General features: G+C 51.6%; 1 protein-coding gene across 1 annotated transcript in view; it reads right to left on the bottom strand.

Annotated features, from left to right (window-relative positions):
* The window catches only part of LOC133344161 (bone morphogenetic protein 7-like), a 44,351-nt gene that overhangs the window by 6,278 nt on the left and 14,522 nt on the right, over positions 1-23,551 (bottom strand). The window contains exons 2-4 of the mRNA XM_061554164.1: positions 5,576-5,768; positions 3,361-3,509; positions 277-480 (exon numbers count right to left, since the gene is read on the bottom strand). Coding sequence (XP_061410148.1) covers positions 277-480; positions 3,361-3,509; positions 5,576-5,768 — 546 coding nt within the window. The remainder of the gene's footprint in view (positions 1-276; positions 481-3,360; positions 3,510-5,575; positions 5,769-23,551) is intronic.

Genomic DNA, 23,551 nt, shown 5'->3' with positions numbered 1-23,551 from the left:
ACATCCTGACGCCTTCCGCACACAGCAGCAGCAGCCGCCACCGGGGGGGGGAGGAGCCGGCATTCCCTCGCCGCCTCCGGCTTCGTCCGAGCGTGGGCCACAGAGAGCCCCAAGGGGCCGTCGCGGCGCAACGGGCAACGCGTTCTTGACGTCGCCTGCTGCACGCCACATGCCACCTCCGTGCATGCAGGGACGTGGGGGGTGGGCGGGGGGGGGGGCTGCAGCCCGGTGTTGCTGGTGGGGGCCTTGGATCTGAAATGGCGCGCGTAAGCTCACCTGGCATGTTGGCGAGCCGCGCCGCGTCCTGGCTCTGCTGCCCGCCGTTCTTGTTCTTGTTCTGGTTGCGTCGCTTGCCCGTGGCGGCCCGGGCCACACGCACATGGACCTCGTTCTCCTTGAAGAAGGCGACGGTGAAAGGCTGCTTGTTCTGGGGGCCCATGCGCCCCACCAGCCCCGCCAGCGAGGGGTTAATGCTCTGCCCTGGGATGAAAGACGGCACGGGCACACGGGCACACGGGCACACGCACACACGCAGACGGTCCGACGTTCAAGGCCTGAGCGAGCAATGGAATTGGCCGCTGCTCAACACGGGCGGGCCACGGATGGAATCGTGGCATTGCAGAGACCATGACGGGTGGCGTCAGCTTTGGGGAGGTCTTCATCTCACGGTGGACAGACCGTGGCGTCTGACGACGATGATTATGATGATGATCACGATAAGTTAGCATCGAGCGTCAGTGGGTTACCTACGGTCCGCGACTTTCCCTTCACGAAGCCCACCGCTTCAAAACAGCCTGGAAACCCGCGTTAGTTTGTCACTGCAGGCATCTCGGCCATGGTAATTGCGATCCAGAAGGGGAATGCGTTTGACCTGCCAACACCGCGCTCGGTTACTTCTGTCGCCGCAAGATCCTCTTGCGGCAACGGAAGTGGCCAAATTGCGTGTGCTCGTGTGTGTGTGCTGTTCACATTCTTGGTCTTGGCAACGTGTCACAAAAAGAGGCGAGCGCTCCCAGCTCGCTGTTTGCGCCACCTCATCGGTACCTTGCTACGTGCCCCGAAATAGAGTTACAATTTTAATTTATACAGCGTCTCAGTGTGGCTGCAGTTCAAGGCACTGCACAGAAAGCAGCGGTTACAGTATGTTTGCTTTAGTGTTCAGCGCAATGTCAGTTTTGTTGCCTAATAAAAGGGTAAAAAAATAATTATCATAATTTTTACTGGCAAATGAGATTCCAATGATGGTTGATCAAGTTGAAATATTTCATTTCCAGAGCTTAAAGACCTGAATGAAGTAAAAAAAAAACACATTTAACGTGTTCGTTTTGCGTGCGGTGCATTGGTGACCGGGACCATCAACTCGCACCTCCGATTTCCCGCATCCTCCGATGAGCGCGGTTGGCTACGTGCGGTTGGCTACGTGCGGTGTGCGAAAGAAGTTCAACAACCGTCCGTATAACTCGCTACATGCGAGGATGCGGCGTGGTTGAAACACAGATTCTAACCCAAGAATTCTGCGGTCGCCAGAACGCGAAATTAACCGCCCTGAGCCACCTGGCCACTTCAAAGCATTGCGTACAGCGACGGGCGGGCGGTGAGGAGTGTTATCCAGTCTGTGCTTACGCAATGCGTGCACACCAGGGCCATTAACGTTACAATCCACGTTTTACTTGAAGAAAGCCTCCGGCAATGCACACCGTGACGTTTTACAGTTGACTCGATATACCCATTGGGCGGATTACCTGGATCGCGGATTAACCGTGCTCATCCATTCGTGCCTTTTAAGCATTCGCCGGTTTAGTAATGAACTTGCTCCTCACTCATCGGGGGTCCAGTGACTCAGTGCACACGTGACCGCAAACACGTCGCAATAGGCATGCCCATGGCCAGTTCTTGAGGAGCAATGAAAACAGATGACACCAGTGTGTGTCTTCACCACCCATTCTACGTAGGCAAACGATACACAGTTTACACGCGTTTTGCATGATCTGTGTTTCTATCCAGGTCACTCCCAACCCCATCATCATCATCATTTATACCGCAGCTCCCATGCTGCACACCCAGAGGCACCGCGACACAGCGGTGTTTGAGATAATCACATCACAGCGTTCCAAGCACAGTATAGACACGATACGTGATAAATGAGCATGAACAAATATGGAAAGCAAACATTTTGCTTGAGATTACTGAATTTCCCCCCAGTTAACCCAGACAACCAGGAGTGTGTGAATTTGCATAAATCCGTGTCATGATGGTTGAAATTGACGATTCACGTGGCACAAGTACAACTCTTATTATATTTCGATTTAAAGCTTTTGTGACTGCAGGGATACATCTTCTTGGTTCTTTCGGTAAAGTCACATAGAAGGGAAATAATAAAATAAACTAAATCATTTCCCTTCTACGTCGCAAGACTCTCCTTCAGGAGTGTCCTGCCAGGTGTTCGCAGTCGGGGGCGACGTTGATACTTCGTAATTCCAACTGGGTAACTTGGAAGGTACATCTTTTAAGCATTGTAGACGTGTGGCCAATGCCGTACTCCAACGCATACATTTCTTTTCAGCGAAAGGAGGAATCCCAAGAACCCTGAGGAAACCGATGCAGAACAGGCGGAGGACGGACAAACTCCACACGGAGAGGTGCCCGAGTTGGGAACCGGCATCGGGACTTTCTTGCTGCGAGGCACAGGTCACCACCCTGCAGCCCTGGCTGGGCATGCACCACCAACCCTCTGGCTGAAGCGGTGGTGAGATGTTAACTACCTCACCAGGTATACAGGAGGTCGTGGGTTTGACATCGACCCTGACGCCTGTTGTATATTTGGCGTTTGCGTGCCTCTCTCTCCCCGTGGTTGTGTGGAATTTTTTTCCGGTCCTCCGGTTTTTCCCCTCCAAATTTAGAATGAACATCACGTGTTTAGAGTAATTCGTTGAGCTATCATTTGTGGCCAGGTCGCTTCTGAAAACAGAGCTTTGAAAAACAGGGTGCTTCAAAAAATGTTAACACTTATATGTGACTATCGTTTTTAATGGGAAAAGAACGGATAACACACTGTAACATGACAACAAGTGTATGTTAATAGCTTCAAAAAGTCAAAGAGTCTCCACTTGTTCGCCACCATTGTCAACACATTGCCTGGAATTTTCTCCACGTGGTCTCAAGAGCCCGGAGGCACATTCCTCGTGGTGTCGTTGCACATTCTCAGAAGCGTTGACATTTTTTTGAAGCAACCTGTAACATAGCTCGGTGGGCCTTACCTGCAAAAAAAAATCTATATCTAGTTTGGTAAAAAAATAATTGTTTAGTTTGACAGCAGTAAGCAGGAAGCGAATGTGCCACGAGAGGGCCCACGGTGCCTACCGACGGCTGTCTCGACGCACAGCTGCAGGCCCAGGTTGTGCTGCGGCTTCTCCACCCACAGGTTGCTCGTCGCCGTGATGTCAAAGACGAGCCAGCCCTCCTCCACCGCCCAGATGACGCGGCTGTCGAGGAGCGACAGGTCGGGGTCCCTGCTCGCGATCATCGCGGCCACAGCGACAACAAGAACGCACACCGCCACGCATCACGGTCACGTTGACCTCGGCGTCACGACGACCCGGTTAGAAAAGGTCAAAGTGTAAGTGACTTCCTGGGCACAGGAGCAGTGGGGTGGGGCGGGGGGCAGGGGTTCCCCCCTTCAACTCAACCACTGCCATCGTACGTACGAATTTTATGATTGCTGTAGAGCGCACCTTGGAATAAGGCGCGATATGAATAAATATAACATGAGATATTGATCTGTCTGGAAGTTGATCAAACGGCAGCGCAGGCTATGCGGACCCAGAGGAATCGGCACAATCCCTGCGTGGAGCTGCGGCAGGGCGAGCCAAATGGCGGCGATTCCTCTCTTACGACCGCAGAGCAGCTTGGCTTCCTGCACATGGACACCATTGTTGAGATCTTGATGTTTATTTTATTTTTTTACTTGGGGGAATAGGCGAGGGCGCTCTTAATACACCGTCGGTAGATCCACGAGTGTCGATTTCTGTGGGTCCCCTATAGAACCCACCACTGAGTGTGTGGGTCCCCTACAGATTCTAGATTTGAAGCATTCGTGACTGCAAGGATTCATACTTTGTTTTTTCGGTAAAGTCACGTAGGTAAAAAATGAAATTAAAATAAATAGATCCCACCACCGAGTTTGTGGTTCCCCTATAGATCCCACCACTGAGTGTGTGGGACTCCTACAGATCCCACCACGACTCCTCTCGCGCGACCCCCTCAGCTCCACGTGCCACCACCCCTCCCCTCCACCCCCCGCTCCCCGCCCCGACCCCCACGCCGTTGCTTTTGGTTTTTGACGCAAAACAAGTGGGCGGCGAGCGAGAAGCCGGAGAAAAACGGGGAGGCAGTAAGCCACACATGTGCAAGCCATTACAGACACTCTCTCTCATGTTTGAAGCCCCCGCGTCTTCCCCAAAACCCACCCTCGCGACGTACGCGCACGCACATGCACACGCGCACAAAGACAAACAACCGCCGTATAGCCTTAACAGACTGTTGGGGCGAGTGCTGTTAGCGAGCACCTATTAAAGCCGATATGGCACTCGAGGGGGTGGGTGGCCAGCACCACGCCAGGCCGCCTCTGTCTCCCCAGTGGCGATGTTTACACACCGCACTGAGTATTCATTTGAGGCCGAGTCGACCTAAAAGAGGCCACCGTCGTTGGCCGTGAGCGGGAATCGTACGCGGGACGCCGGGTTCGTAGCGCAGCGTCGGACTGTACGCTGCACCGCCGCTCCCCACTCGCGTACGCACACACACGCACGCGTACGCACACGCACGCACACGCACACACACGCACGCGTACGCATACGCACACACACGCACGCAAATTTGTGCACACATGCACACACGCGCACACCCACGCGCACACCCACGCACACACAGTGAATCCCACCAGCGGCCGGCGCCGTGTCCCTGCGAGACATTAGGGTGCGCGCTACGCGTTGAACAAGGTAGTGTCATTAAAACGGATTCCTGATCGGGCTATGCAGGCATCAAATCGTGGGCCCGTGACCGCATTGCCGTGTGTATTACCTCTCGCAGCTGGTCAGAGCCCCTTTAAACCATTTTATATCAGAGTAGCACAGTATATAATATCGCCTCATATTTTGGGCAATGGTAACAATTGGTAACATGTTAACTTTTTTTGTGAAAACAATAATAAAACGAAACTCAAAAATAAATCGATAACAGCCCTAGAGGGGCCAGCCCCCATCAATCTCACCCCGTCTCAATTGCCCACTCCCTCCTTCTTTCCTCCCCTCGCCCCCCCACTCCATCGCGTCCCTCCCCGATAGCCCTTTCGTGACCCCCCACATGCCCTCTGTTGCCATCACTCATCCCTCGACCTTCGCGCACCCCTTGCCGTCCACACCACTCCGTTTCCGTTACCGCTTCTTATTAAACCGCGTCGGGCGTGTTCAGCCGAGGCGCTCTCTATAGACGCAAAAACGAGACGACACGGGGTAAACACACTCCGGATGTATCGACGCATCGAGCGACAGATGCGGGGCCTCGCTACGACACTCGCCTGTCCGGGTGCTCCCGGAGCACCTGGTAGATGCTGATGAGGAAGGTCTCATTCTCGTAGCGCCGCTCCGCAAAGTCCTTGTAGATGCGGAACTCGGCGGCCGTGACGGCCTCGCCATCGGGGATGCGCGACAGATCGAACTTGAACTCCTTGTAGTGCCAGCGCAGGTGCGGGAACTCCTTGTCTCGCTCCACTGGCGTGGTGGGGACGAGCCGGGGGGAGGGAGTGGGGGAGGAGGGCGGTGGATACGGACAGATATTGTTAATCGTCGCTAAATATCATCATCGTCAGCATCGTAATGTGAAGTGTCCACGGTGTCCTGTGATCCAGGGATCGAATGCAGGCAGTCGCCTCTGATTAACCCAGATTTACCAAGTGCAGCGAGTCTGAGCTAGATTATCAATTGCTGCAAAGACGAAACTTACTTTGGATAAATTTCGATTTAAAGCTTTCGTGACTGCAGGGATTCATATTCTTGGTTCTTTTGGTGAAATCACGTAGAAGGGAAATAATAAAATAATAAAAATAAAACAATAAAATTCTCACGACGTTTCGGCCACAACGCAAGCAGCCGTACACTTTGGATAAATTCCAGGTCTGAGAATTTAAAACATTGAACTGACTGCCATGTGACAAACATTACTCCCAGTAGCCGAGTGGGTGGGAAAGCACTGCCTCCGAGTGTTTAGACGAGATGTCACTCGAAGGGATCTCAGACGTGGCAGGGTGGCGGCAGCGGCAACACTTGCGCCCCACAGCAAGACGTGTCGACTCCCGACTCGCGTGCCTTTCTGTGAAAAACATTTCTCTGTTGTCCCCCTGTTACTGATGAGTCTGTTCCGGTTTCTTCAGCTTCCTCTCATAGCGAAACAAAGACAAAGATGCCCCCGTGTAGCCTTAGCAGACTGTAGGGGCAAATGCTGTTAGCAAGCACATATAAAGGCCGGCACGGCACACGAAGGGGTGGGTGGACAACACCACGCCCGGCCGCCTTTGTCTCCCTCGCGGCGATGTTTACACATCGCACCGGGTACTCATTTGAGGCTGAGTCCACCTAGGGGAAGCCCAGGATCGGTTCAGATAATCATCACTGGTATTGGCCGTGAGCGGAAATCGAACCCACGTGGCCAGGTTCATAGCGCAGCGTGCTAACCGCTACACTATCGCTCCCCACACGCACACATTGCAAATGGTATATTTTTAAACATCCCAATGCTGAAAAATTACCTACAAATTACTCGTTTGGGATTACACGCAGCAGCAGCAGCAACAACATTGCCCCCCTGCTAGAAAACTTCGCAGGACCCTCCTGAAAAAACGTTGAAACTAAGTGAGGCTTAACCGGGTCAACAAACAGAATAACAACAACACAAGCAATCTTGGTGATATCGGCATAAGTGGGGCGGTTCTCCAACGCTCAAGGGCTGCAGCGATGCTCTGTGAGACTCCGCTGGATACTTCATTTCGCGATGCGGAGAGCACAATCTTGATCTTTTTTAAATGGGGAAAGGGATCGGTGCCGAACGGGGTATCGAACTTATGCGGCCGAGTTCACCGCGCCGTTCCCTAACCGTTGTGCCACCGCTCAGTCATAAGCGTTGCCACTCGGAAGAGTTAAAAAGCGTGGCAATATTTTTTTACACGCTTTTATTTAACTCACTCTCTGTCTGTTGTTGTCGTTGTTGTCGTATCCTCAAATCTTGTAACTCAATGTTTACCCACTTCCCAATGTGGTATCGACTGCAAACTTATGTCATACTGATAACAATACTATACATATTCTATCATAAAAAATATGTTATGTTTCGGCTTGGGTCTATTGTCCACGCTCAACTGACGTTGGCTGTAATTGCCCACGGCCCCTTACGTTGTGGCAAGCTTCGGCGCCACTTCCTCGAGTCGTGGAGTTCTTCCATTACCAGTACGGTACATTTCACTAAAACGTGTTTTTAAAAAGTTTTTTTAAAATATTACTTATTTTTTTAAACATGCATTGATGACGTGACCCCCCCCACCAAAAAAAAATCATGACAATCCCATGACGTCGTGAGGCGGATGAATCATCACCGCCCTCTGAAACAGGTGTTCTGATGGAGCGCCACTAACCCACATTGTGGAATGCCACGCCTCAGTCTGAGTCACATCCTGCGACATGGTCTGAAGAGGTGAGGGCGCCCACACTTTACCCCACCACACGAGGACTGCCGGTCTAACTAACCGTGCTTCAAGAGCCGAATGGCTCACAGGGCTATACCTAATAAATGAACTTTGAACTTTGCTTCACCAATTTATCCCGCCGTGTTGGACAGTGCCTACCTAGGGGAGGGCCCAGGATGGGGGTCAGACATTTGTGACCGAGGTTTGCCGTGAGCGGGAGTCGAACTCGGGTCGCTGGGTTCGTAGCGCAGTGAGCTGATCATACACCGCTCCCCATTCCCAAACGAAGACAAAGATCCCCCGTATAGCCTTAACAGACTTTTGGAACAAGTGCTACCCACAAAATCACACATGCAAGTGTTTTAAAACATCGCTAACCCATGGCATAGGCATGTCACGTACTGTGGCTGTGGTGGATGTGAACAGCAATTTACAATGCTACAGGCCTGCCCTTAAAAAACTAAACTATTTTAACTTTACCAGATGAGGCCCACTGAGCTATATAGCTATTTTTCAGAAGTGACCTGGCCACAAATGATAGCTCAATGAAGTGGCTTACCACGTGGAATTTTATAGCAGCAAAATAATCTAAATGTGGAGGAAAAATCCACGCGACCACGGCGAGAGAGACACGCAAACTCAAAATATACGGCAGGCGTCAGGGTCGGGATCGAGCCCACGACCTCCTGCGTACCGGGCAAGGGAGATAACATCTCATCCTGGCCACCGCGGCGGCGCCCTTTGCAGGCCCATCGGTGCGGCAGAGGGCTGGCCCCTCGTCGGCACCTTCGTTCGCCACGGAAAAGACCCGAGGGGAATTCCTCGCTCCGCGGTTGCAGCTGCCCCTCTCTCCCATCGCCGCCGCCGCCGTCGGGAGAAGGGGGAGGGGGGGGCCTTTGTCTTCATTGCTCACCCCCCACGCCAACCACGGTAAAACTCCGATCGCCGCAGCCAGGGCATTAACGAGGCACTGCGTCCGCCTTCAAAAGCGCACGTGGGCCCAGCTCCACGCGCAGACTCCCTCGCTGGAGGGGGTGGGGTGAGGGGGGAAACTTGAAGGATGCACAACAAGCAGCTTGGCTCCAAGTGAATGAGCAGCAGCTGTGGTTCACACGAACGCGCGTCCGCTGGTGCGCGCCGAGCGCCTCGACCACCACCGGCCCCCCGGCTCCCCACTCCGCTCAGGCTCCCGGCCACTTCCGAGCAACCCCTACGCACAACTGCTAGCACACGATGACAAAAAAAAACCACGCTCCACATCCTTCACCTCTGCCATCTCATTACGAGGACGCCGAGTGGGAGAGATCTGCTGGGATGTTGCAGTTTCAGTGACGTGTCGAAAGTACTCCCCCCCCAAATTCCCCCTTCTCTCTCCATGGCTCAAGCTCCCTCCATCCCGTGCCGCTTCCTCTGTCTTCGACTCACAATTGAGTTCTGATTCACGACTCGGCAAATGGTGCTTGAAGTGGCATCCCATGAGCCTTCCTCAACAGTCGTGTACAGGTGCCACCACCACCATCGCCAAATGCTGTTCAGCATCACAGCCAGGCTTTAGACTAAATACAAAAAGAAACAACAACAACAGCAGCAGCAGCTCATTTGCCGAGACGTTCCACGTTACGAACAGATGTTTTTTCGGGCATCAACTAGAGACGCACACGGAGTCCGCGAATCTTTCCCAGCGCGGTCAGGTGTTGCGAACGCTGGGAGCGCGTAAACACCGCGCTGGAACGACGGGCGACGCGCATGCACGGAGCGCGCAAAACCCCCCCCCCCCCACCTCCTCGAAGCGGCAGAGGCTCGCCAAAACGCGGCACGTTTCACATCGGCGCAGAGTAAACGCTGCCCGGGTTGAGTTATGCCCATGAGAGATGAGTTTTTTGGAGAACGCTTCCCTATAAAATTGGGGTCGCGGACCCCTAACATGTGGCGCGAAGGTCTCTCCGGCGCACGCCCGCGGAGCGGCGGCACTGACGCGCGTGTGGCCGGCCGATCTTCGCTTGCGCCCGCAATCTTTTGGCCAAAATTCAAGAGCGAGCGGCGAAGGGGAAAAGGGGGGAAAAAAAGAATAAACAGTTCACCCCGGAAACATCGTGTTTTTTCTGAAAGTCGTCGACTTGTGCGGCTCCGTTTGAAAGGGGGCTTTTTTTGCCGGTGGCAAAGCAGGTCTGTTCTGCGTGCACCAAAGCTGGCTTGCATTTGCAAAGAAAATTGCCCCACAAGGCTTTCCAGATGGACGCCACACAAGCGCGCCAGCCTACGCTTCTGTCGCGAAGGCCGCGTGTCTGGAATGGCTTTTCTCAGCAGGGCTCCTACGGCTATGCATTGTTTTAGCGAAGCCACGGCTGCCAACTCCGGCGTAATGAAGGCTTTTTGTTTTCGGCAAAGCAACGCCGACCACTTGCACTTCCACAGCGAGGCAATTACCTCCCGTTTTCATCTCTGCCCCCCAGCACCCTCCGGGTACGTAACGTTTTCCCTGTGTGTGTGTGTGGCTACGTGTTCATCGGCATCAACCACGGTCAATCCACTGCTGGATAAAGGTTTCCGCCATTCTGCGAAGCATTAATCCAGCCAGCGACTGCACAAGAACCGAATTCATCGCTCCATCTCCACGGAGGTTGGCCTCACGGATGGGTTCCGCTCCTTGGCTGCCACTCTGTAATTCTTCCTGGCCACCGGACATCGTCCAATCGAGCGACGTGTCCTGTCGTAGCCGGCCAACTTTTTTTCCTTGTTTATTGATTTTACGTCTTAAACCTGCCGTACGATCTCCAACCCATGCTGGACACCTTTCCGTCCCTCAGTTGGAATGGAGGGTGCATCTCTCCACGCCTCTTTGGAAAATTAGTATTCGTGCTTTATGTTTCCGTTAGTGAAAACGCCTCTCAACCGTATGTTCACAGCAGTCTATACGCATCGGTGAAACCAAGTTCAGATACAGCGTTGTTTAGTACCGCACCACGCAGTACGCACGCACGGCATATTGTGCCTTCATGGACTTCACCTTCTTGCTTTCAACTTTTTCGCGCAAGATATTATCAGGGGACTCTCCCCGAAAAATGTTAACGTTTGGTGAGAGCGCGTCGAAGAGATGAAAGGAAAGGTCAGACACAGCAGACATGCGATTATCTCGCGCGCGCGTCACCTTTGATGCGGCGTCGTTCACCCCGCTGTGCGCCACGTCAACAGCGGTAGCCGACTCTTCCTTCATCATCCCAGGCACAAAAAGTTTGAGCTCGCACGGCGATGTGCATATGCTGTGCAGGTATGGCAGCTTCAAACTCAATGTCAGCTCAAAGCATCTGTAAGCTTTGTGTTTATTATTATCATCATGAACATCATCATCACAAAAAGGGCACGGTCAAAGCTCTCGCAAACAGCCAACACCTGTTGCAGCTTCGTAATTACACAACACGGCTGTTCTCGCAGACCACAAGAGGAGCTTTGTATTTTGGACGTCAAGCAAAAAATAATGACAGCGGTGGGTTTGGGGAATGAGGGGTGGGGGTGGGGGTAAAAGAACGTGTGCAGGTGTTGCCCGCCGCCGCCAAACTCTCCCGTGTGTCTCTTTCCCCCTTCACATTTAAACTGCGCGCATTCGCGGAGGAAAAACCACGCTGGGCTTTCTGGCCCCAACAGACAAGGCGTGGAATCCGCCTCGACACAGGCATGGGCTAAATAAACAATAAAACATGGAGGCCACATCATTATCATCATCGCGAGGTCGCGCTGCCTTCTCGTCCGCCTTCGCGCGAATGAGCATCGAGGCGGCGCTCGTCCCTCCCGTTTTACAGCCGAGCCAGCGGTGGAAATTCCTCAGGGGGCGAGTCTGCCTGAGGGACCACCACGGTCGACCTCGCCACAACACGTGGCACTCATTTTATCCGTCCAAAGTGGGACGATGGCCCCCAACGAGATTTTGAAACTAGCAATCTTCCGATTGCGAGCCGCTCGCTCCACCAACCAAGTCACCGGTTAAATTTCGATTTAAAGCTTTTGTGACTGCAGAGATTCATCTTCTTGGTTCTTTCGGTAAAGTCACGTAGAAGGGAAATAATAAAAAAATAAAAATAAAACATAATAAAATAATTCTCACGGCGTTTCGGCCACAACGCAAGCAGCCGTCCTCAGGTGAAGAACAGGTATGTCTCATTCAGACACTGTCTTTCCGACAGACCTGTTCTTCACCTGAGGACGGCTGCTTGCGTTGTGGCCGAAACGTCGTGAGAATTGTATTATTTTTATTATTTCCCTTCTACGTGACTTTACTGAAAGAACCAAGAAGATGAGTCACCGGTTGTCTGGGCGCCGTAGTGGTGAGATGTTAACTGCCTCGCCTGGTACGCGGGAGGTCGCGGGTTCGATCACGACCCTGACGCCTGCTGCATGTTTGGAGTTTGCGTGTCTCTCTCCCCGTGGTCACGTGGATGTTTCTCCAGGTCCTCTGGCTTGTCCCTCCACATTCAGAATCAACATTTTTAGATTTCGATGATTTGGCCGGAAAAAATTTCCACGTAAGCCACTGCGTTGAGCTAGCATCTGTGGCTAAATCGCTTCTGAAAAAGAGCCACATAGCTCAGTGAGCCTTACCTGGCAAAATAAATAATCAACAAACAAACAAAAAGTCTGAAACAGGGTTTGTCCCATCTGCGCGCGCCTCTGACTCGAGGTACGTATGCTCGTTGAATTTCTTTCGCACCGTACGTATCCGACCGCGCTAATCGGAGGTGCGGAGCGACGCGTGTCAATTTATCGATTCACATCGATTCCTAATCTCACAATACCACGCAAACCTGCATCGCACGTGCAATACCGACGCGTCGACGTCGTTCGCAAAGGGGTTAGGCGATCCCCGCAGTCACCAGCGGTCCCCTACACACGTGCTGTGTTTATACCAAATCCACTTGCGACCCTGCAGCGCCGCACCTTTTTTTTCTCGTGACTCTCTGCCACTGCCCAAACGCAGGCCGCATTCTTCCGTCCCGCCGTTCCTTGGCACGCCAAAGGGAACAGACGAAGGCAACGGACCACGACACCGCCCACCGCTGTCGGGTAAACCCGCATCCACATTTCAGCCGCGGAGGGTTTCTTCTGCCTTCGCAAATTACCCGCTTCATGGCTGTCCTTGCGCAGGGACGATATTGAGATCCGTAATAATCCAAATATTGTTGCAATGCGATTATTGCTGCTCCACTTGCTTTTTTTTCAATTGAGCATTACATTTCCTGACAGAACATTTATAGTAAGAGCAAACTCAATAAGCAAAACTGAGTAAAAGGCCATATTGTTCGCGATGCCGCAGCAATGTCTCCATCGCTGGCAACGGCGCCCAGTCACTCGCAAAATGATTAACTTTGGCCGTTTCGTGTGTGTACGTATGTTGAGCTTCTTTCACACCGTACGTAGCCAACCGTGCTAATCGGAGGAGTGGGGGAAGGACAACAAGCTGAATGCAAACAGCGGTTCTTTAGGAATGAGTTTCCTAATATCGGAAGAAAGAGCATTCCAGACGGCCGCATCCGAAATCCCCACGCGACGATTCGATGATTGTAATTTTTTTCGCGGAGAGAGAGGCCACGAGAGTGTGGGCCCATTGGTCTCGTGAGGTCAACGTCACTCAGCCCCCCCCCCCCCCGACTCAAGACCTGGGGGCCTTGCTATCCCCTACTGCCTCGGGCGCGTGAAGGCACGCAAAGCGCCATTCGTGAAAAAAACTGCAAGCCGTCAAGACAAACGGTGCCTCGCCCCGTCACGTGAAGAGGGCCCGCGCATTCTTACGCGGCATTGGGGAGGGGGGGGGGGAAGCTGTAGCGGAAAGGCTTCACCGGCTATCAGATCCATCAATCGCAATAAGCCACCGAGAAATCCACTAGGTTCAAGTGATTTAATGCACAATCCGGTGAAAAATGGGCGATTTTTTTTATCCTCCCCCCCCCCCCCCGCCCCAACCATGGACTAAGTTTAACATTGTGCAGTCTATTAGCACTCGCTTTTAAACAAACCCCCATGCTGTTGTGGTTATGGTCACACAAATGTGAGTGGCACCACCAGGCCAGCCCCCCCCCCCCCCTCTTAAAAGCACATTCTGCACGACATCCTGCGCACCGTTCGGCTAAAGCGCTCAGATGTCGGCGCAAGTTTGTTCTTAAGTGCTTTACAAGCCAATCTTAACAGTTCTGTTATTTCACCCTAAATCTTTCCAAGCAAAACCATATGTATCCCTCCCGTACGGTCGCGCTTTGGTGAAAGTTCGCAGCAATCTTTTTGTTGCGCCATTAGTGTCAAGGTCCAGCAGTGGGACTCCGCAAGATGGATGAAGAGATGGGTTGGATGCAAGGCCAACACCGTGCTGCTCTTCATCCTTCACTTGTACACCCCTCTAGTTCCGTCGTATTCCATCGAAGTTTTGATCGTTCCCAATGCACTGCATTCAACAGTTGACTCTCAGTATGTTCGTTGGCACCCAGGCCCATTAGGACAGAAAGCTGTCCCGGATAGAATGCAGAGGGGTCCAGACGCCCACAAATGTTGACCCCTGAAGAAAAAGAATATATATATATCCTCCAGGTGCATGCAAAAACAAGTATAACCCGTAAAAACTAAGTTTTTCACTATAAATCCTTTATATGCGTGGCGGCTAGAGTCCTCTCGTCCTCTGGCTTGAGATGGTTGCCACCTATGGGTCAGATGATTGCATGGCACCATCAAGCAATTGGTAATTAAATATAATATTTTTGTCCTAAAAAGTGTAAAATTTTGGATTTTTCACGAACATTAATTGTCACGCACAACGAGTCTGCGTGGCAAATGTCAGCTCGATTGGATCACGGGAAGTGGGTTAAAAAACGACCGGAAGATTTGCACAGTCGTAAGCAAGCAAGTAAGCACGCAAGTGAACTTAATATAAAGGATTTAAAAATCTATTCGAAAAAAGGCGAGCACTTCGTTCGTGCGGCGGCGGCTAACTTTTGTGTTGCTATTAATTAAAGAGAAATTACACAACGCGAGTGCTGTCGTCGGCTAAAATGCGCGCCAAATACGTGCGGTGCCAAGTTAAATTAAGCGCGCGATTGTGCTAGCAGACGCACGCAATACACGCACACTCCAGCGCGCACCCCAAGAGCTTACGCTCAGTCACGCGAGAATAGCGTGCAAGTCGGGTTTGTTGGTCCGACAGCACGAACGCCACCGCCGCCACGGTGTTGAACAAAGCAACATCGCTCGTTACCAAAGTCCCTTAATTAATGCCGATCCCCCCCTACCCACCCCCAGCCACAAGTTGAGTGTGCAGCTCAGCAGCAAAGAACAAGGGGCGATGTTTTTTTTTCTTTTAGCGGCCACCTTGTTCTTGTTATACAAAACCCACACCCCACCCCCCCCCCAAAAAGCGAAGAAAACATTTCGGTTGATTGGGAGATAATTGGGTGGCCAGAGAAATACAGCTGTTTGGCCGCTACACAGCTGCACAACAACACTCCGAAGCAACCATTTGAAACCAAACTCGCGAATTATAAATCATATTCACTTTTTCTTTTTGTACTTTCGCGTCCATTTTTTTTTGCTTTCTCCCGACAAACTGTTAGTTTCTCCTTTTAATACGTTTACAAAAAAATACTTTGAAGACGTCATAATCCGCTCGGTCTTGGCAAGCGGGAGCCACTAAGTGAACCCGCGGGCGTATCAGGTAAGGGGCTGCGTGCAGGCACACGGCGGGACTATCCACACAAACCGCTGTTTGCCTTGGCACGAGTGCCCAGAGAACCAGTGGGGCCGAGCTCACGCACGCAGAAACACACACACGCACGCACGCAGGGAATCCAGGAGCAGCACTGGCTCACTCACACGTGCCAGGCACCTGACACGACTCCGGGCAAGGCGTCGCAGGGCCACGCACCGAGACGCTCGACCAGCTGGGCGCTGCAAACGCCTGCAATCCGGCGCTTTGAGAATGAGGGTTGGCGGTTCACGTAGACTTGCGAAACTTCCAAATCCGTTGGGCTGGGAGGTAGTCCAGGCAAAGGGAGCTCAGCAGACGGGTCCCTGAGGGCATCTGTCTGGACCTTTGTTACCCCTTCGTATGGGGTTTGTGCTCAGTTTTCAACCCAAGTTAAAATGAGTCATTCACCGAATTGGCCAAACATCGCATTGCAGGACTCTGCTGAAAGGACTCGACTGAGTGAGGTTTTCCTGCAAGGATAGGGGACATCATTATTAATGTTAATTGATGGAGGCCCGTGCACGAAGAGGTATTTATAATAATTCCATAAAGGACATGAAACTAACGCCAGTTTCAGAATAGATTTTCTGGTTAAGCCACGTAATGATTTGGCCAAATGTGTCATCAAGGCCCTCCACCACCCGGCACAGCCAAACAAACTATATCGTCACGTGTACTGTACAAGAGTTTAACGTTGCCACTCTTATTATTTTAGCTCACAGGTGGAGATGAAGTAGAATTCTCACAACCAAATTTAGCAATGAGGGTTTTTGTGTTTGTTATTGTAAATCGGTCTTCAGATGCAGTTGCGTATAAATTAAAGTTGTTTGTCGTGCACACCGAACATCTTGCAGAGAGCGTTTCGGAGGGAAACATCGAGGGGGCAGTTACGGATCGCGGATGGGTGGTGTGGAAGAATGGAGCAGGTGAGAGGAAATGCGGATGTGAAAGGACAGAGCAACCCCTGGGGAACGAGTCCAACTCAGGAGCGAACGGTGTTACACGTTTGTCAACTGTCTTCATTCAGTGGCACTTAACCTTTAATGCAGCCTTGCAACCCTTTGGTTCTCATTCGTTAAAAAAAAACATTAACGCATTCCTGCGGAGGGAGCTGGTAGGAACGTTGGGTTGCTCGGTCAATGGCCAGGGTCAACAGCGGCGTGGTGTATTCCGCAAATATGGCCGACTGTGAGGGCGGGCACAAGCCGGCGTGAGTAGGTTAAACGTTGAGTTTTATAAGGGCACCACGGGGTGACCAGCCCCTCCCCACCCAGCCCCACCCCTCCCACCCCCCACCCAGCCCCACCCTCCCCACCCAGCCCCTCCCCACCCTCCCCTCCCCACCCAGCCCCTCCCCACCCACCCCCTCCCCACCCTCCCCTCTCCACCCAGCCCCTCCCCACCCTCCCCTCTCCAACCAGCCCCACCCCTCCCATCCCCCACCCAGCCCCACCCTCCCCACCCAGACCCTCCCCACCCTCCCCACCCTCCCCTCTCCAACCAGCCCCACCCTCCCACCCCCCACCCAGCCCCACCCTCCCCACCCAGCCCCTCCCCACCCTCCCCTCCCCACCCAGCCCCTCCCCACCCTCCCCTCTCCACCCAGCCCCACCCCTCCCATGTTTGTATGCACGACGGATGGACACAATAAACCCCTGTGGGCTGGTGTAACCAGGAGGTTCCTACCAGTATAATGTGAATACATACATAGGCTTTGATTAAACAAAGTAGTTGCACTTATGTGCCCATGCTTAAATTGTGTTTTCGATGATTTACGTTCTTAAAAAAATCTGGCCACGTCTCGCACCCCCCGAAAGGGCATCTCGCACCCCCAGGGGGTGCAGCAGCGTGCACCCCAGGTGACGAAGACCTACCGCTCTAATTGAGGACAACGCCTCGTGACCGAGTGACAGGCTCATCATCGGCCATGGTCAACCCACAGCTGGATGAAGGCCTCACCAAGTCATCGCCATCTCCCATGTTCCCACGATGCAACAATCCATCCGGCTCCTGCACGCAGGCGGATTCCATCGCTCCGTATTCGTGGCGGACATCATCCCGGGCATGTTCCTTCCTCGATTTATCTCTTACTTCAAGACATTCGCAAAAAATCAGCCTCCCAATGTCACAGACAAGCGAGTCAAATAGTCGACAAGGTTAAAACATTTCCTCATGCCTAATTTAGTATTGGCCAGTACTTACAGTATATGCAATAGCAGTCTTGGGCAAGTGCTGTAAATTCTAGATTAATACAATGCCATCCAAAGCACACCCCACTGATGACTTTTCACTGAACATCACCGACTACTTCTACCCGGTTTACCTACCCCCCACCAGATACACGAAGGGCTGACTACGGCAGCCCTGGTCGGGATGCGAGCTCATCACCCTGTTGATTGCGAGCCCTGCCGCTCGACGACTGAGCTGATATCCCGGCATCGTCCTAACCACGAGGTTCACGTCACTTGTGGGTTTTTTTTAATTAGTAGCCTGCTCTCAAAACATTTTGATTGCTGCCATCCCCACCCCACCACCCTCCCCACTGCCACAGAACTATTCGTACATTTAAACAAGGGGGGGAAAAAACGTTTCTGAAATTCGATAGCCTCAAACTAACTCGAGCCGCATCGCTCACCACTGTCTATCTTTTAAAATCTGGCCACGGGTTTCACATTTCTCTGCAGATACGTTGTTATTATGAAAATGTTTTAAAACTTCATTCATCTCCTCCCAGAACATAATATCATGAGTCTGTATTCATGAGGTCGCAGTTGCTGATCTGCACAAGACCTGCCGTTACATATTCAGAATCGCATGCTACTCAGACCTACTTATGTATTTATATTTCCCATATAATAATTATGGATTTTTTTATTGCATATATTATAGTGATATATTATAGTGAAACTCCTCCTATCTTTGTCACGTGGGGTTGCTATTGTAGTGACAATGGAAACACCATTGGTGGACCCCGCAAACATCCATCGAAATGACTCCTGTTATCCACGCGGTTGTCCGCGTGGATAACTAGTCCCCTTATCCGCGAAAAGACACAGATAATAGTATCAATGTATCCCTTACAGAAGTCTGCGACCAGAGGAGTAATCAAATGCGGTTCACGTGGAGGAGTGAGATGAATAGCGGTTGCGCTTGGACCAAGAGGGGTGGTGACAGCGCTGTGTGGGGACTTCATTCAGCAGTGGATAGATAATAGCTGTGATGAAGACAAATTTATTTGCCGCTACTTTTGGATCACTCCTCTTACCTGCCAGAAAATGTGGATGAAAGTAAGAACCTACGATTTCCTGCGGATACATTGGAAGGGAAAATAATGAAGGTAGCAGACATTACGACCTCAAAGAAGGAGAATTCAGTATGCATGTAATTTTTACTTCTTTCGCACCGCACGTAGCCAACCGTTCTAATCGGATGTGTGGGGGAGGACAGCAAACTAAACACAAAAAGCAGTTCGAAAGAAATGAGGTTTCAATCGAGAGGATTTAAAAGTGCGTAGCTCCAGTGGCTTCCTAATATCGCAAGGAAGAGCGTTCCAGACGGCCGCAGAAGCGCGTCTGAAAGGCGCGTGATGCAGCGACGGTTGGCCAAAAGCCGCACAATACTGAAGCTAACGATGGTGTTACTCAAAGTATTCCGCGTGGCAGTTTTGTTCCTCCTCGCATTACTGCCGCGGAGACGAAACGCCGTCTGTGGGCAACGGGATCATCCGGGGGCGGGTCGGGGAGGGGGGGCAATCTCGTCGGCGCTGAGCGAACGAGCGAACACGAGCGCACCCCTCTCGCTACTGTAGCTGGCAGCCTCTGCCGGCCGCGCATTTTTTCTGACAAGTGGCTTGCGGAGTGACGGGAATGGAGGCACGGCGACGCGCGCACAGACCCGCCGTTTGTTTCTCGCCGCTGCTGCCCCCCGACGCGGCCAGGCCGCCCGCCTGCCCGTCCGCCGCCGCTACGAGGAACCATTTGTGGCGAGCCGCCCCGTCGCGTGCCCGGCGGTGCCGTCGGGCAGCCCGTTTGGCCACGCATCGACACAACGCGCGGAGCAGAGCGGCGGCAGCCAACACGCGGCCTCACGAGCACATGGGCAGTTCCAGAAAAGGAGACGATCCTGGCAGAGAAAACCGTCTAGATTGTCTTAATTATACATGTAGGGGGTGTCATTTCGAAGGTATCATTATCGATGATTTGAGAAGATATGGATTATTTATGGAACGTGTACATGAAACAGACTGCGCGATGACCGTGATGCCAGTGCGGATGAAAATGTCAAGTTAATTTGTGCACGTCCCACACCGTGGCCCAGTATTTTACGAGCATTTCTCCCTTGTCGAGCAAGGTGGACTCATTATTTACATCTGAATTCAAGCAAAAATTGTTAACATACTGCGCCCAAGTAAAAAAAGCCACTGTGTGATTTGCACGAATGATGACGCACATTTTATTCAGCGTTTGAAACGTGCATCTGAACCGTGGAGCTGCCCAGATGAGCGAACGCACGGACCAACTTCACCAATCGCCGTGTACCCACCACACGAACCAATGCACAGAAAATAATACGGATCGACACGTGACCTCACAGACAGAGCGAGGAAGACATTAACCGAGAACCCAATGTGAGAGCCACCCGCATGGACCAATGCAGAGCCTAGCTTAAGAAGCAACGTGAGAACTACCCATATAAAGCAATGCATAAACCACCACACAGAGAGCCACAAGACACAGCATGCGGACCACAGTTCAACACGTAATCCTACACAGATCAACGTTTAAAATTCCGCTCCACTCTACAATCAATCCACCACTCGCCCCACCAATTAACTAACACTTGAACTCACGACAAATTCCTCACCAGGTGCATCACTTGACGACACACTTGGGAGACCTTACACCAACCACACTGGATCCATGCGCACAATGCAGAAATATATTTTTGTTTGTTTAATTCATCGACCTCGGCCGTCCGTTAAACATAATTTAACATAGGAAATGGCAAAAGAGACTTTTATAACATGATTATGCCTTTCAACCGGCAAAATTTTTTTTGCGGCAGCTGCTGATAACCTCCCAAACAAAGAAATTGACAGCATCTTGTGCAAAAAGTGTTTTTTTTATGGACTTTGCATGCACGCGTTTTTATTTATTATTTATAAGTGTATTTAAGGTTTCAATTTTCAAAAGCGTACAATGTTAGGAGCCATAACTGTGGCCGCCAGTGGGGTAAGATTACCGTGGCCGTACAGCGAAGTGCACTCGTAACGCATGTGGCAGGATTCCTCGGTAATAACTTGGTAATAGCTGCCATAACTTGGGCACAGTGTAAAAAGTCCCAACCACCGCACTTGTCTTTAATTATCCCCCTCCCCGCCCCACCGTCCTTCACCATAACTCCACCAATAAAGCATTCCACTGCTTGTACAGCTCGAAGTTTAAGTGGTGAAGCTGGGGGGTAGAGAGTCGGAGTGCCGCTTTGAAGATCGAACCGCGCACAAAAACGGGGTGCGCAACCCAAACAGAATCATTATTATTGCCCATCGTGTCCGGACAGAGAAACCCGTAACGGCAAGGCAAGGTCGCCATGTGGGACCAACGCGCGGATCACAGCGCGTGCCCGACACGTGACCCAGCGGATGGACAAACGCACGGGATGAACTGAAATCCATCACGTGGACTCGCGCACGATCTAACAGCCGAGACTCTGTTATTATCAGTGATATACCGAGAGGGTTCTAAATGCCACGAAGCTAGCACAACTTTCAAATCGCTGTAAAAAAAATTGTCGGCCTCACGCATATACAGTACCACTACATGATCTGACTTCCGTAACAAATGGCCTTTAAAACGCACGTACGGCACTGTTTGTTAATCCACTGCTGGATATAATAATAAAAAGGCCACAGCCCTTTATGGAAATAATACAGCAGTTACGGTGTTCAAAACAGCAGATAGACAATTATTGGCAAGGCATCCAGTCTCCTGCTTGGGGTCCTGTCTCATCGGTGCCAGACCAAAGAATGCCAAAAGGCCAACAGCCATGAAGGAGGCTGTCTCCGGTGTAGGCCGATCAGTTTCAAGGACAATGCATCACATTATCGAGGCATATTTGTTTTTCATGTTTTGCCACAAATGTGTGTGTGTGTGGTTGGTGCAGACTCGGTGCCTCGTTATACTGGTAGGTGTCCGTCGTGCAGGGAGGGGCTGGGTGGGGAGGGGCTGGGTGGGGAGGGTGGGGAGGCGCTGGATGGGGAGGGGCTGGGTGGGGGGTGGAAGGGGTGGGGCTGGGTGGGGAGGAGCTGGTCACCCCATGGCGCCCTTATAAAACTCAACGTTTAACCTACTCACGCCGGCTTGTGCCCGCCCTCACAGTCGGGCATATTTGCGGAATACACCACGCCGCCGTTGACCCTGGTCATTGACCGAGCAATCCTAACGTTCCTACCAGCTCCCTCCGCAGCAGGAATGTGTTAGGCGTCGTCTATGTGATGGCCTCCCCACATCGTGCGAGTTACGGGCGACGCTAGCTAACCGTACACGCTGGTCAGTGCACAGTTTGAAGGCGGGCAGCATAGAAAGTGCAGTACAACAATGGGTTTGGCTACTGCCCCCTGCTGAACGTAGCATAGCCCGGCAGGCAAGTATGACAACCTGGTTTGTATGGCGGTGTCTCACCCATCCAAGCACTGTCCAGGCTCAAACCCTGCTTAGCATCTGAGATCTGAGGAAATCGGGCACATTCCCAGGTGTTGTTTCTTGTGCGTAAATTTTACACAGCACGTCATGCAACTTTAACAGGTCCTAGTATGCATCAAAATGCTAATTCTGAATAATGATTACTACCACAGTATCCAGAGCACATATTAGGCCAAAGTAGTTAAAACGGGTTAGAGCACCTGGGGTACAGCATACCAGCTGATAGACTCTAACGCTAAGCAGCGAGATCGACTGATTATCCCGGCTCTCGGTCACACCGCTCGCTCGCCGGCAGTCAGTCGGCCTCCTTATCACTCTGCAACCGCGCACCACCATGGATATAGGTCCCGTGAACTTCACTCGTTGATCCCTCGAACCACGTTCGAGGGCTCCGTCGGTCTTCCAGACTGACCGTTTCATCCCATCCACTGTGTTCAACCACCACCACCCTGCAGGTCGCAAAGCGGCTCTTTCCGCTTCTTTCCTCGAACAAGGAATGGGGAATTCCCTCCCACCGTCTCTTTTCCCAAATCCTGACGAGCTTGCCCAATTTAACGGACGTATAACACCTCAGTGCATTACACACTCAATGTCACGTGCTTGGCTAACTGTGAATTTAAACAAATATATTTACATCATTTGCAACGCAGCGACACTTAATCTCACGTATTCAAGTTAATAATTTAGCAAAGATAAAACACATTCTAAATGGCATTTTTTATTACTTATACAAATTGACCTGAAAAAAATGGTATAAAATGCCCTCCCCCCTCAGTGCAGCAAGTGAGAAAAAATCTCTCAGCTCGGCAGGATCACCCTGTAGGTCCAAGGTATCACTCGCAACCCATCGGCAACGCCGGGAGATCCAGGCTGCCGCAGCACAACGCTCGCTAAGCGTATTCAGGCAATCTCTTCAGCAGCTGCTCCCCACAGCGTGAGTTACGATGGCCAGCCCAAGAGGAAGCGACCTGGCAGGGTGCTAAGCAAAAACAGTGGCACCAGCATAAAATAAAGTTTCAAGTGGAACATTATATATATTTAAAAAAACGAGCTGTTGATTTTTTTTCGCCTGATGAAAAACACTCCAGTCCATCGTCGTCATCGCCGTCGCTTGTGATGAGGCTAAATCCACCGTCAATATGAAGATCGCTTTCGTTGATTATTCATACCGAAGTTGCTTTATTGATTCCACATTTTAATTCGAGCAATCTAAGACGTGCCTCAAAAACTTCTCCTGTTCTGTCCCGAAATGTTCTTTGTAAATGGAACAATATCGCGTTTCTCTCATTAAAAAACAATTGCCATCACTTTGTCGGTGGTCATTTAGCTAATTGCTTGGAAAATACTGTATATGAATGTAAGTGCCTCTGAACACCACATATAAAATCAAATCGGACC

This window comes from Lethenteron reissneri, chromosome 19, assembly GCF_015708825.2.
Source record: "Lethenteron reissneri isolate LAM-NWPU_2019-01 chromosome 19, ASM1570882v1, whole genome shotgun sequence".
NCBI classification, from domain to species: Eukaryota; Metazoa; Chordata; class Hyperoartia; order Petromyzontiformes; family Petromyzontidae; genus Lethenteron; species Lethenteron reissneri.
The sequence above is the reverse complement of the archived record's forward strand: the minus strand, read 5'-3'. Positions and strand labels throughout refer to the sequence as shown.